This window comes from Bombina bombina, chromosome 3 (assembly GCF_027579735.1).
Source record: "Bombina bombina isolate aBomBom1 chromosome 3, aBomBom1.pri, whole genome shotgun sequence".
Lineage (NCBI taxonomy): Eukaryota > Metazoa > Chordata > Amphibia > Anura > Bombinatoridae > Bombina > Bombina bombina.
In genome coordinates this window covers 643,955,252-643,970,954 of record NC_069501.1, presented here as the reverse complement: position 1 = coordinate 643,970,954, position 15,703 = coordinate 643,955,252, and the positions used below count along the sequence as shown (strand labels likewise).

The 15,703-nt window shown below is 36.6% G+C and overlaps 1 protein-coding gene across 2 annotated transcripts in view; it reads right to left on the bottom strand.

Annotated features, from left to right (window-relative positions):
• USP32 (ubiquitin specific peptidase 32) overlaps nt 1-15,703 on the bottom strand; it is a 653,327-nt gene that overhangs the window by 126,053 nt on the left and 511,571 nt on the right. The window contains exons 15-16 of one of the 2 annotated variants that reach the window (XM_053707352.1): nt 13,039-13,179; nt 7,197-7,356 (exon numbers count right to left, since the gene is read on the bottom strand). In XM_053707352.1, the coding sequence (XP_053563327.1) occupies nt 7,197-7,356; nt 13,039-13,179 (301 nt within the window). The remainder of the gene's footprint in view (nt 1-7,196; nt 7,357-13,038; nt 13,180-15,703) is intronic. The other variant, XM_053707353.1, reaches the window with a different exon arrangement.

The window sequence follows — 15,703 nt, the reverse complement described above, 5'->3', positions numbered from 1 at the left end:
CAAAAAAAGACGTTATAGAATACAACTTCCGGCGTCAACTACAGCGCCGGAAATGACAAAAATTTTTGCGCCAAAAAAGTCTGCGCCAAGAATGACGCAATAAAAAGAAACATTTTCTGCCCCTGCGAGCCTAACAGCACGCAGGGAAAAATGGTCAATTGAAAATTTTCAAGGTAATGAAAAATAAATTGAATTAAAATGCATTATCCCAAATAATGAAACTGACAGTCTGAATTATAAAGGAATACTGATTATCCTGAATCATGGCAAATATAAGTTTAAAGACATATATTTAGAACTTTACATATAAAGTGCCCAACCATAGCTTAGAGTGTCACAAAAAATAAGATTTACTTACCCCAGGACACTCATCTACATATAGTAGATAGCCAAACCAGTACTGAAACGAGAATCAGTAGAGGTAATGGTATATAAGAGTATATCGTCGATCTGAAAAGGGAGGTAAGAGATGAATCTTTACGATCGATAACAGAGAACCTATTAAATAGATCCCGTAGAAGGAGACCATTGTATTCAAATAGGCAATACTCTCTTCACATCCCTCTGACATTCACTGCACTCTGAGAGGAAAACCGGGCTTCAGCCTGCTGCGAAGCGCATATCAACGTAGAATCTAGCACAAACTTACTTCACCACCTCCATGGGAGGCAAAGTTTGTAAAACTGAATTGTGGGTGTGGTGAGGGGTGTATTTATAGGCATTTTAAGGTTTGGGAAACTGTGCCCCTCCTGGTAGGAATGTATATCCCATACGTCACTAGCTCATGGACTCTTGCTAATTACATGAAAGAAACATGTTTTTTTTTATTTATAATTGATATAGTATGATATAATTGATATAGTATGTAATTTTATCAAATTTAAGATATGCTATATTTAATTGGTGAAGTAATGGGGCAAAAGTGACTTGGCATCATAGCAATGGGGATTTTTAATTAAAAAAATGTGTGTTGTGTCTAAATATACACTAATTGTACAGTCTATTTTAAATGTTGTTTGGTAATTGTGTTGCTGATTTCGGCGCACACTCAGGTTAAGAAGTTGATCTGTCCTTATTTTAATAAGGATTCTCTTTACAAATCATGGTCAATAAAAGTTATTCTATATAGAACTGTTGCAATATACATATTTATATATGTAGATCAATCTTTTTTTTATTTTTTTATTTTTGTTTTCCAATTCCGGTCCTCGGGTCACACTAACATGCCAGATTTCCAGGATTACCTTTTTAAAAAAACAATATTACTTTCATGATACGGATAGAACATGCAAATAAAAGAAAAACCTTTCCAATTTACTTTCATTATTAAAGGGACACTGAACCCATATTTTTTCTTTCGTGATTCAGATAGAGCATGATATTTTAAGCAACTTTCTGATTTACTCCTATTATCAAATTTTCTTCATTCTCTTGGTATCTTTATTTGAAATGCAAGAATGTAAGTTTAGATGCTGGCCCATTTTTGGTTAACAACCTGGGTTGTTCTTGCTGATTGGTGGATAAATTCATCCACCAATAAAAAAGTGCTGTTCAGAGTCCTGAACCAAAAAAAAAACTTAAGATGCCTTCTTTTTCAAATAAAGATAGCAAGAGAACGAAGAAAAATTGATAATAGGAATAAATTAGAATGTTGCTTAAAATTGCATGCTCTATCTGAATCACAAAATAAAAAATGTGGGTTCAGTTTAACTCTGAAGTTTACTTCTTCAGTATCAGATGAAGGAATAATACTGTCCGAATCTGAGATTTCACCCTCAGAGGCTACCAACGTATCCTCCTCATCAGACTTATGGGGGAGGGCAACCTGCGTAGCTGTAGGTATAACAGAAACCTTACTATCTGAATGTCTAATTTTCCTCTTACGTTTTCCCAGCATAGGAAAAGCAGATAATGCCGCAGATACCACAGAATACCTGTGCAGCAAAATCTGTAGGCAAAGAAACTCCTCCAGGAGGCTGAGAGGAACTGCAGGGCACTGTATGTAACGCCATAGAGGCTTGGGACGTTGGAGGAGAAAGCTGTGGCATTGCCTGAACAGCATCATCCTGAGAGACATTAGGCTCAGAGGGCAACAATTTATCTTTAAATTGAAGTGTTCTAGCTAAGAATGCAGCACAGAATTGCATAGGCAAAACAATTTGTGGCTTAAGGCATAACAAGCATTTTTTTTGTCAAAAGACACAGAGTCTTAGTCCATGTCCATAATACTAAATAAAAAATTACCCAAATTGTAGAATTTGTTTAAAAACACTGTCACTCTAAGAATTTTTAATACCACAGCCGCTTAACGATATGCAAAAATTCTTTAAAATAATAAACCAATCAGGCCCCCTACACCTCAGACAGGCTTACCGTAACACTTATACACAATTTGGCTGCCAGAAGTCTCTAAAACGATCATATAGTAGATCGACACTGAAGAGACTGAAATTCAATGATGCTTCTCCGCTCCATGAATATCCAACAGCAGAGAGAAGACACATGACCGTCAGAAAGAGGAAAGTACGCAGCAAGTAAAAGGCGCATGTTTTCCTCTGCCTACAACACCGGAGCTTAATTTACACAAACGCTCAAGCAGTCTGTCAGTTAGCCTGTTCTAGCTAAGCAACCAAAGAAAAACAACTGCCAAATTTTAGGTTTATACATAAATTCCTGTATAAAACATAAGCCACACACATACTAATAAAGTGTTTCAACAAAATTAGCCCAAAGAGGAAAAATGTCCCAATAAAGGGAAGATTAACCCCTAGTCTCAACATACATAATGTGCCTGCCCACTGCCAAAGAAAATTCTGTATTACGGATTTAAAAAATGTCCCCATCTACTGCATATGACATATTCTTCTGAAGTGCAAGTCTCCAAGACCTAGAAGACAAAAGCACTTACATGCAGTCTAGCTGTCCGGCAGGAAGACAGCTCACAAGGCGTGAAAGGACACATACTCCTTACAGAGACCTGTAGAAAAAGAAAGAAAAGAGTAACCAACTCTGGCCTTCTGTACCATGGGCAGCAATGTGTTAGGAAACAAAGCAAGGACTACCTTACAACTTCCTAACTGATAAAAAGCCACCACTACTCTACTGAAAAGATTGACAAAACTCAAATCCTTGCATGCAGGGAAAAGTACCCGAAAAAGAGAATGACTGTGGATTATGGTTAGGGGAGTGACACTTAACAGCTTTGCTGTGGTGCTATTTGCCTCCTCCTGCTGGCCAGGAGTGATATTCCCACTAGTAATTGAATGATGACGTCGTGGACTCTCCATATCTTAGGAAATATATATATATATATATATATCTGTTTTATATAAATGACTGTTCCAATAATACTTTAATTAAAAAATTTAAAAAAAAAATATAATAAAAAAAAACCGAGTGTAATCTAAAGAGGCAACATTTTATTTTCTGATCTCAAATTAAGGCCCTAACAAAATGACAGCACACCCATACTTATTAGTTATAATGTGAATGAATGATGAATGGTTACAGTACTGAAGTGAGCAAATACACAGAATGACAATACTACTTGATCAGAATACATTGTATTTAATTTTGTAGAAATCACCACAATTTCGATTTAGCAAAGCAACAATATTACCTCAATTGTATCACACACTGTACCACAATAACCCTTTAAAAAGAAAAAGCACATTTTCAGCAATTACAGGTAAGAGGATTAGTTGTAAGATTACAGCAAGAAAGCATATTTCAAGACTAAAATTAAAAAGCTTAATTAAAGATTTAACATTAATTAGTGCAGAGCAAAAAAAAAAAAAGACGATTGTTTAATCAAAAATCACACTGAGCATGATAACTAATTTAATTACCAGCAAATTATTTTTCAAAATTTTGGAAAGGTTGAAATTTATATTGCCCAAACATTAATTACACCTTATTGACAGCAGCCAACAAATTGCGCATTGATGGTATTCCTTTAGGAAAAGGTTTGGAAGCTCCAAAAATCTATGGTCTGCACAAGAACATATCTCTAAATGGTCAAAAATCAAATGTATGGTGTGATCTTTCTTCATCAGATAACACATTACTATACCTGTTTACAAAAAATGCCCTTTACATATTCAGTTCTTAATAATTAAAATACAGTTTGCTTAGTTATATTTATTAGATATCTATCCAAAGTGTTATCTGATATGTTTAAAGGGACTGTATCTCATTGGTCAGGAAAAGGCCAAAATGTATAAAATGCTTAGCACCTTAAAACATGAATGCATTAGATAGACAGACAGATATATAGTAATGCAAACTGGCTCCCAATAATAATTCTCACAACTGTATTAGTGCTTGCGAATATAAAATCCTGAGAGGGTTTTTGGGGAGCAAGACATGAATACTAAAACAAGATTTATAGCCAAAGTGAGTTTTAAGCCTTCTTTGAGCAGGTACAAAGATTTTTTAATTATTTTAGGTGGCTCCAGTTCCTATTTACAACCCTCTTCTCACCCAGCTTTAAATCAAGCATAGTTATGCTAGAATCTATTGAAAGACAAAGTCTGAGGAAAAACAAGGAAGTCTGTACTAGAATATATGGCTGTGATGCTTACAACAGCATCAGCACAAGACTGAAGATGGTGAAGGACTGGACCTCTGGAGAATTCTGTACAGTATGGCAAACAGCAGTGTAATAAATCCTGATATGCAAACTTCATTTTCTAAACTTCTGCACAATGAGTCCTAGCAATGCAAAGCACATGAATATTAGATTTCCCATTACAGGCAGTCCCCGGGTTACAGACATCTGACTTGTACTTACAAACGGAGAAAATTGAGCTTTAATCGCCAATCCTATCTTCCAGGATAACCCAAAAATACTCAAAATGAAATTGCCACAAGGACGGAAAGTGATGTGAAATTGTCTGAACAGAGGCACAGATAGCAAAATGAACTTTCCCTATGCTATCCAAAACTAAAAAAACGTTTGGCTAGAGTTTCACCTAAAAAAAGTGCCAGTTCCAACTTAAGAACAAACCTACAGAACCTATCTTGTTCGTAACCTGGGGACTGTCTGTACTTGAATGAGGAAACACAATGCACAGAAGAAAAAAAAAAGGAAGTAGGGACCAAATTCTTAAAACAGTTTTGGGACAGCAGGACTGGTTGTCTAGACCTCTAAAGAATACTGACTACTGGTGGTGCAGGTGAAGTTCTGCATGTTGATATGATGGAATATAATGGCACACACCTCATCTGCTCCTATAAGGTACATATGCTGTCCGAGGAAGTAACCAGCAAAGGTGGTCAGATTTCAAAGATATAGGATAAAAAACCCCCAGATACAGCGCAAATCTAGTACAGATTTTCAAAGACCATAGGAGCAAACTCAGGGGCCCAGCAAGCCACTAATAGCAATGAATGTGGTAACTTGTAGCCAAAATAAAGCTATATAGACCCAGAACATAAAGGAGCCAGACAATACCATTTGCTTAAGGAGCAAGTGAATACATTTAGTTGTATCTTCATATGCTTTATCTACTATTTTACAAAACATGGTTTACTGATTTCTGGTATCTGTCAAATTCAGGACGAATAAACAGAAATAAATTAAAACTAAAACTAATGAAAATAAATGTCTTTAACTACATAACACTCCATGATTTTGAAAGTTATGCATAGTTTGAAGGCCCTGTTCATTATTACTAATATTTATAGTACTGAAATATTGATTGATTGGAAATAAAAAAAGTATATTAACAGGATAGCTGTGAAGTTTTACGAAGAATGTTTGATCAAGTAGGTTATCTATTCTAGACTGACATAATAGAGCATCTCCTGTGTGAGTGTATGGTGAGCTGGGATCCCAGTATGTTTGAAGTATGTCAGGATTGACAGCAAAGTATAATTGGTCAGGCACTTGTATGAGCAACTGTAACCATCAATGAAGGTATCAGTGTGGCGTTGCACTATATATACTAGTGTAAGCATTGGTTAAAGGGACAGTCAAGTCCAAAAAAACTTTCATGATTTAAATAGGGCATGCAATTTTAAACAACTTCCCAATTGACAATTTTGCTTTGTTCTCTTGGTATTCTTAGTTGAAAGCTAAACCTAGGAGGTTCATATGCTAATTTCTTAGACCTTGAAGACTGCCTCTAATCTGAATACATTTTGACCACTAGAGGGCATTAGTTCACATGTTTCATATAGATAACATTGAGCTCATGCACGTAAAGTGACCTAGGAGTGAGCACTGATTGGCTAAACTGCATGTCTGTCAAAAGAACTGAAATAAGGGGGCAGTCAGCAGAGGCTTAGAAACAAGATAATTACAGAGGTAAAACGTGTATTATTATAACTGTGTTGGATATGCAAAACTGGGGAATGGGTAATAAAGGGATTATCTTTCTTTTTAAACAACAAAAATTCTGGTGTTGACTGTCCCTTTAAGGTTTCATGCATTGCATTTCTAGGAAATTAACAAATGTTTTTATCATTTGCTCTTTTAAATCAATAAAGAACATTTAAAATCACTGTGTGTAGGATTCAAAATCCAATAACTATGGTAATGGAGTCAATTAGCATTTTATATGCAATTTAAAAGAGGGTGCTTTTCATGTAACAGGGTAAGCAGCGTGATTTTACAGTCAGAGATCTCAGGATTTCAGATCACTTTTTAGGAAATAAATAAGTTGTAATTAGAAATGGGAATGGATTTTGTAATAAATAAAGTCTACAGATCCCTGCTGCTCTAGCTTGTGTAATCTGTCTTTTCATATGCTGGGAAGGGGGGGGATCTGCAGTTCCTGTTTTCCCAACCCCTTTCAGTGGGTGTCCCAGTCTAACTTCATCAACAGTGCTAAACTGGGAGTTTCTAAGTAAGTATTTAAAAGGTTTTATACTGGACTTTTAGATCAGTATCTTTGTCTATTCTTCTTTATAGTAGTGTCTATTACATGCAGTTATATGAGAATTGGTGTATACTGTCTATTTAAGTTAGGTCATCATTCATGATGTGACCAAGTAACTGTATAATTTAAAAGAAATTCTACTTAAATCACATCCAAACAAATACTTTATTATATAAATGTTCTAAGTTTCTTGTGCATGACCTTAGATAAAAGCCCCATTGTTTAAAAATGCAATTGCATAGCTGGGATTTTTTTTCTTCAACAAGCAGGAAATCTTTATTTAATTCTTGCTGCATTCTTACGTTTCAGTACCTCTGGGTAAATGCTGAGGAAACATTCTGAGGCTCATCATACCCATATTCACCCAGATGTTGGACTGCTGTTGGCGAGTTACAGGTTGCTGTTTCAAGAAAAGCAAATATCGTGGAAAAAGTTCCAGTTCTGGGAGGTCTGTTTTGCTATTTTGTATCACCTGTAACAGGAAAAAAACTACTAATGAATCTGCTGAAAACATCTTTAGAAACAATATGTATAATTCATTGTAATTCTTGGTTGTGTTCAAAGTGACACCAACACTCATTAGCAAACCGGGTTAGTTTTGAAAAAATACATTTCTCATATTTTTGTAGGTAAATTATTAACAATACGCAGTAAAAGAGCCCTATATTTTATTTAAACATTTTACCTTTTACCCAAAAAATAATCTGCCATTTCATGTAGGGTAGCACTAAAATTCTTTCAACATAAAGCCTGTTCCAGTGTGGCTTCATTTTTTGTTGCTTGTTAATTGACATGTTCTTGAATAGTCTTCTTTTACTTTTAAATAAATTGTGCTAAAAGTACATAAAACAACTGGATAGGGCACGGTTTTTTTGAGTAGTGTTTCACTAAATTAACACACAAGATGAGTGGGAAAGCCTGCTAAACTGATTAACATCTTGTTTGCTGTGCTTGTTTTCAGTGGCCAAACTCCACCTCCAAATTGTCTTAATTACAACTGCCAATCTGGACTTGTTACTAGGGCAGACATTGATAAGGAAAGCTGCTGTCATTTGGTTGGAAAAGCGTGCATTGTTTTGCAGCATCTTATCTACCCCCTGCTGATGCCAATTAGGTACATATATGTAGTAGGTTTAGGCATGTTAAGTCGGCGGTATGCACTTCTAATTCTCAAAATTTTGGAAATCCAGAATTTTCACAGTGACATTACAGGAAAAAAGGGACAAAATAAATAATAAAAACACACTGTATTTTTTTTAACTACAAATCAAGCAATTTGATATTGTTATATAAAATGATTCTTTATGTCCCTTTAATGTTTTGTGGCATAGAAAAATAATTTATTTCTGCATAATCATGCAACTCCCTGAAACAGGCCAAGCACACTGCCATAAATTAGCTTTTGCTGTCACACAAGTTATAGTACGTTGTTATACAAAACTCCGTTTGCAGCAGAATTGTAAAATCCCATGACACCAGCAGATGTTACAGGGAGCTCTTTAAGACTTATATCCAGAGGTCTATGGTAAAGTGGTAGGTCATTTTTCTGTTGTTTTTGGGTTCTGCTATTTTTACATTCTAGAGCATTTCAATTTCACTTCTAGACCAGAGTGTAAAGTGAGCTGAACTAGTGGCATCACACTAAAAATTAGCAAGTTACACACGTTTAAATTCGGTTACTTACAAACCCTGCCAAAAGCCAAACGTTTATTTAAACTAAAGAGCTTACCATTGTTAACTGCGGTTTTCTGTAGTTACCTGTCCTTGTTACACAATGATTGTTTAGATCAGTGCAGGAGGTCATTGCTATCTGGCCCCAATTGACTACAGCAAAGTAAACAAGATAAACATACACAAGAGACTTTGCAATGTGTTTTGTAACCGGTAGAAAAACCCTGTAAACTGTACTAACTAAGCAACAGATCACCGTTTATCCCCAAATTAATGTCTTTTTCCAATACTAAAGATTTCACTTTCCCAACTTCTGAGCTATTAGAAATTCACACATTACCCACAAAACATGTTTAACATGTGTGAGACATAAAAGGGTAACATTAGGGGGACATAGATTAAAATGTATAATGGGAGCTAAAATATAGATACATAGGGGTGTAACACTTAAGTATGTTAGTAGGTCCAAAAAAAATCTAAAAAGAGAAAAGAGAGAAGAGGCGCCAAATGGTGTGTATCGTTTTGAATTCAGTAGGCCTTGCCCCCAAATAAAGACTACTTACAAAATTTCCAGCACTTGAGAAGTGCCACAAATGCCTTCTGAACTGTTAGCAGCCGTCCAGCTAGCTGAGATGTATCAAAACTGCGTCTATACTGTGCTGTTTAAGACAAAACAAACAAAAGTGCCACAATAGTGTGTATCAGTGTGATCATTTGATATAGCGCAACAAATGAAATGTACTCACAAGATGTAAGGCACTTGAGAAGTGCCACAAAAGCCTCCTGGACACTTTTCAGCTGTCCAGCTCACTGATAACATCGATCCCAGGTTCACTTGTTCGGCTTACACATGGGCTCCAATCCAGCACACTTAGATCTCCCTGCAGCTCAGTGTTCAGATGAGTGCAAGTATGGCTGCCAATATTGGATATACAAAGTTGCTAGAAATAGCCGTGCTGCTTGTACTGATTAGTAAAAAATGTATATTTATTAAAAACAAAGTTACACTACGCGTTTCTCGGTTACTTAGACCGCTTCCTCAGGTGTAATTTCAGATACAAAGTAGCAAAATTTTATAGCCCCATGTCGTAGTACATTGGTAGGTCCTCAAGACCCCTAAAGAAGAGATGGGGGGAACATAATAGAAATATTAAGAATGGGGTGGCCAACCATAGTGTTCCAAGACACAGTAAAAACTGTCACGACGGACAAACTGATCTTTTCAATATTTTTCCATTAGAACAGATTGCCCCTAAATGGGGTAGAAATAGGTTAACCTATCTAAGACAGAGAGAGACATTTTGGATTTGGAAGCTTAAGACGCTCCAACCCCATGGCTTAAACGAAAATATAGACATGGCTGCTTTCAATTAATATACAAGACCCATATTATTAGTTGCAGTATATGTCAATGTTAGTAACAGCCATGTTATAATTCAATCGGTATATATTATTTGATTTATGTTTTATACTTTAGAATAATCTATATTTTATGTTATATTATTAATTTTTATTAATTTTTATCACCAGTCTAGTATATGGTTATCTGTCCGATCATAGCGGTTTTAAATTCAGATAATTCCTATAGATGTTTGGACATATTTGTATTTTGAGTATGTTTTTATCTTTATTTTTTTTTTTTTTTTTTTTTTTATATCAATTACTATATGTAAATGCATGACTAACTAACTCTAGTGAATTGGTGCCATAAATAGGTAATACTATAAAGACGTGAGAAACATTACTACATGGTAATATAACACTTACGATTTGTTTACATGTCAGTTGAAAACTAACATATGTGCTGATAATATACATCACACAGACGAGAGTGGACAAGCCCCCTAGTGAGAACCTATCACATCGGAGACAAATCGAACTTAGGCACTGATTGGCTAAGGTTTTTTTAGTTACTCACGCATGCGCCCTGGGTCGGGATAGACGCCGACATGGGGCTATAAAATTTTGCTACTTTGTATCTGAAATTACACCTGAGGAAGCGGTCTAAGTAACCGAGAAACGCGTAGTGTAACTTTGTTTTTAATAAATATACATTTTTTACTAATCAGTACAAGCAGCACGGCTATTTCTAGCAACTTTGTATATCCAATATTGGCAGCCATACTTGCACTCATCTGAACACTGAGCTGCAGGGAGATCTAAGTGTGCTGGATTGGAGCCCATGTGTAAGCCGAACAAGTGAACCTGGGATCGATGTTATCAGTGAGCTGGACAGCTGAAAAGTGTCCAGGAGGCTTTTGTGGCACTTCTCAAGTGCCTTACATCTTGTGAGTACATTTCATTTGTTGCGCTATATCAAATGATCACACTGATACACACTATTGTGGCACTTTTGTTTGTTTTGTCTTAAACAGCACAGTATAGACGCAGTTTTGATACATCTCAGCTAGCTGGACGGCTGCTAACAGTTCAGAAGGCATTTGTGGCACTTCTCAAGTGCTGGAAATTTTGTAAGTAGTCTTTATTTGGGGGCAAGGCCTACTGAATTCAAAACGATACACACCATTTGGCGCCTCTTCTCTCTTTTCTCTTTTTTGAACAGAACCTGTGATTGCCAACACCTTTCTGGAATGAGATTGCGGCCTGGAGACTATAAATACCTCTGAGAGTGTGGACTATCATATTACACATTGTTAAAGAGATAGTTTTATTCACTATAGCAAACTATACTATATTATATGAAGATACTCCTAACCTAACAAGTTTTAATTCTATTTGTAGGTTGTTCTTTATTATTGTTTTAGTTGTATTATTGACAATATTTACAACTGTTTTTATGACAGTTTTTTCAGCACTTTGCACATTAGTACTGGCGGAACACTGCTAGTAATTAAGGGCGCCTCTAATTTTATTTATATTAATTTCCAAAAAAAATCTAAGCTTAAGATGGTACCTTATTTGCATGTAGTAAAATGTGCAATTGATGGGCACTAGTACTTGCCAAAGGATTGAATGATAATTAATGCACAACCTGTTTTTAAGATTAACAGATAATATAGAATTTGCTAGAGTAGGGCTCTAGCAAATTCTATATTCTCTTTTAATCTTAAAAACAGGTTGTGCATTAATTATATTCAGTAAGGACCTCATCTTACTTAACAGACAATATGGGTGTTAGATACCTATTTGAAATGTTTTCACTAGAGCAGTGTTTTTCAACCAGTGTGCCGTGGCACACTAGTGTGCCGTGAGAGATCCTCAGGTGTGCCACGGCAGACTGACAACAGTGTGACATATTTTTTAAACTTTGCTTGTTTTTTACTCCCAGTGCAGGGGTAGTTTGTTGGAGGCATGGCATAACAGCACAATACATACAGTATGTGTGTGTTTGTGTGTATGTGTATATATATATATGCTGTATTAGGCTACAATGTGTAATTTTTTTAACATTTTGGGATGGTGGTGTGCCACAGGATTTTTTAATGTAAAAAAGTGTTGCCACGGCAAAAAAAAGGTTAAAAATCACTGCACTAGAGGAAGGTATGAGATCTTAGTTTTAGGTTTAAAGGGACAGTCAAGTCCCAAAAAAACTTGTAATGGCATGTAATTTTAAACAACTTTCCAATTTACTTTTATCACCAATTTTGCTTTATTCTCTTGGTATTCTTAGTTGAAATCTAAACCTAGGAGGTTCATATGCTAATTTCTTAAACCTTGAAGGCCGCCTATAATCTAAATGCATTTTGAAAGTTTTTCACCACTAGAGGGCATTAGTTTACGTGTTTCATATAGATAACATTGAGCTCATGCACGTGAATTTACCATGGAGGCATCTCTGATTGGCTAAAATGCAAGTCTGTCAAAAGAACTGAAATAAGGGGGCAGTCTGCTGAGGGTTAGATACAAGGTAATTACAGAGGTAAAACGTGTATAATTATAACTGTGATGGTTATGCAAAACTGGGGAATTGGTAATTAAAGGGACATGAAACCCAAAATTTTTCTTTCATTGTTCAAATAGAGAATACAATTTTAAACAACTTTCCAATTTACTTCTATTATTTAATTTAATTCCTTCTCTTGTTATCATTTGCTGAGAGGTTTATCTAGGCAAGCTCAGGAGCAGCAGAGAACATAGGTACTAGCTGTTGATTGGTGGCTGCATATATATATCGATTGTGATTGGCTCACCCATGTGTTCAGTTAGAAACCATTAGTGCATTGCTGCTACTTCAACAAATGATACCAAGAGAATAAAATAAATTAGATAATAGGAGTAAATTAGAAAATTGTTTAAAATTGTATTCTCTATCTGAATCATGAAAGAAAATGTTTGGGGTTTATGTCCCTTTAAGGTATTATCTATCTTTTAAAACAACGAAAATTCTGGTGTTGACTGTCCCTTAAAGATTTTCAATTCTTTAACAATTTCCATCTCTAGTGTCCATTTTAATTGTCACAGAATTAGATACACATAATGATAGATATTTAATACAATAATACAAAATTATATGTTTACTTACTGGCCGAGGTAAAGATAGATTTGCACCGTACCAGTGATAAAGAGCTCTCCATACTGGCTCTGGTACAATCTCATAGTCTTTTCCACGAACTAAAGATGGACTTTGTTTCAACCGCCCTCCTTCCAGTGTTAAAGAGGGAACCTGAAAATAAATTAAGGATGAGCATATATATATATATATAACACACAGAGAAAGTCCAGCACTCGCTTACAAGCTCTCAGCTAAGATTAAAAGCAAAAATGGAAGGGTTAGTTAGCGCATTTGGTGAAATGGGACGAGCCCAGGTACCTCGTCAAGGTCCCTTCCAAAACCTGGGTCCCTAAAACAGCCACACAAGCAAGCTCTCATTCCAACAAACTTGTGTGTATGTGTGTGTGTGCGCGTGTATGTATGTATGTATGTGCATGTGTGTGTGTATATGTGTGCGTGTATGTATGTATGTGTGTGTATATGTGTGCATGTATGTGTGTATGTCTATCAAGGTGAAAAGAAGCATATGTATAAATCCGATTGATCTACACTCACTGAATTTAACACAAAAGTGCCAAGATTTATTGTGTAATCTTTTGGAAAACAAACCCCTTCCTCAGACATATAAATCTTCTTGTGCTTAATACAGTGAGTGCAGATCATCTACCTGGGTGCTGGTATAACAACAAATAAATACAAAAATTATACCATATTTAATAAACCAAACGTCACCTTTAAAATAAACTAACCTTTTGGTTTTCACTAAATCTAGAGAGCAGTGTTCCCTCTAAGGCCACATTTTGTGAGCAGCACAGCAGTGAAACAGTTAATAATGGAATTATACTGTATAGTGTTTGCTCATTGTTGGGTGTGGTTAACTGTGAAAAGAGTGTAGAGTACTGAGCTGTGACTTTACTTATTTAACCCCTTAAGGACCGAGCGGTTCAGACTAAGACTTCCCCAAAAGACCAGAGCATTTTTTGACATCACTACATTTAAACAGAAATAGAGCCTTGTTTTTTTTTTATTTACCTATTAAAACTATAAGTATATTTTTTTATATAGTAGACAATCCAAAGTATTGATCTAGGCTTATTTATATTTTATGCCACCATTTCACTGCCAAATGCGATCAAATAAAAAAAGTTAACTTTTTCACAAACTTTGGGTTTCTCACTGAAATTATTTATCATGGCACAAATGATTGTAAAAGCTTCTCTGAGATCCGCTTTCTTCAGAAATAGTAGACATATATGGCTTTGACATTGCTTTTTGGTAATTAGGCTGCTAATTGCAGCTGCGCATCACACTTGCCAGGGGTTAATTAGGTAGCTTATAAGGTTAATTTTAGCTTTAGTGTAGAGGTTAGTCTCCTACCTGACACTTCCCACCCCCTGATCCCTCTCAAACAGCTGTCTTCCCTCCCCCCCCCACACTGGTCACCCCCATATTAAGTACTAGTAGACAGTCTGCCAGAATGCAGTTTTACATCTTTTTTTAATTTTTTTTTAATTTTTATTATTGTTTGCCTTAGTGTAGGATTATCCCCTTACCTTTCCACCTACCTGATCTCTCCCAAAAAGCTCTCTAACCCTCCACACGTCTAACTAATTTCCGCCATCTTAGGTACTGTCAGCTGTCTGCTATTAGAATTACAGACACTCTCTCCTGCTTGATATGAGCAATGACTCAGAGAAGGAGAGTCAACAGAGGAAACAGATATGCTAGCCTGAAATCCCAAGGGACCGCCAGAGCATCTATCAGGGCGTAAATAAAAAGAGAGAAGCAGCAAAACCCCAGATGTACGTTTCGGCCTATTGTGGGCCTTGTCAGTGAGGTGCAGCCATATCCCTCTAGGCACACTAAGCAACGGGTCAAAATCTGGATTCCCGCATCACACTTAGGGAGACTTCCCCAAGTGTCATAATTTGCATAAATAAAAAGAGAGACGCGCTCAACCTGTGAACGAACAATAGCATAATAGCTTGTTCTATGGCTAGTTACCACCCAAGAAGCAGCCTATTTTTGCTCAACATGTGCCTTTCACAGAGAAGAACTTTCCTGAAGCATATCAGTCTGATCCTGACTTCACAGTACAGTTCAGCCCCGAAATACCAGGCAATCCCTCTCTGAACGAAACAGCAAAATCCTAGACGTACGTTTCGGCCTATTGTGGGCCAACGTCAGTGAGGTGCAGCCATATCCCTCTAGGCACACTGAGCAACGGGTCCGTGTCTGGATTCCCGCATCACACTTAGGGAGACTTCACAATTTGCATAAATTGTTCAGAGGAGAATTGCCTGGTATTTTGGGGCTGGACTGCCCTTATTTGGCGGGATCAGACTGATATACTTCAGGAAAGTTTTCCTCTGTGAAAAGCACACACTGCTTCCGGGTGGTAAATCGCCATAGAACTAGCTGATGAGCTGTTGTTCGTTCCTGGTAGAGTGCTTCTCTATTTGTATGCAAATTAATATGACCCTGGGAAAGTCTCCGTATGGGTGATGGGGGAAACCAGACGTGGACTCCTTGCCCAGTGTGCTTAGAGGAATGTGGCTGCACCTCACTGATGAGGCCCATAGGAGGCAGAAACGATCGTCTGGGGTTGTCATGTTCCTTGTTCAGAGGAGAATTGCCTGGTATTTCAGGGCTGGACTGGCCTTATTTGGCGGGATCAGACTGATATACTTCAGGG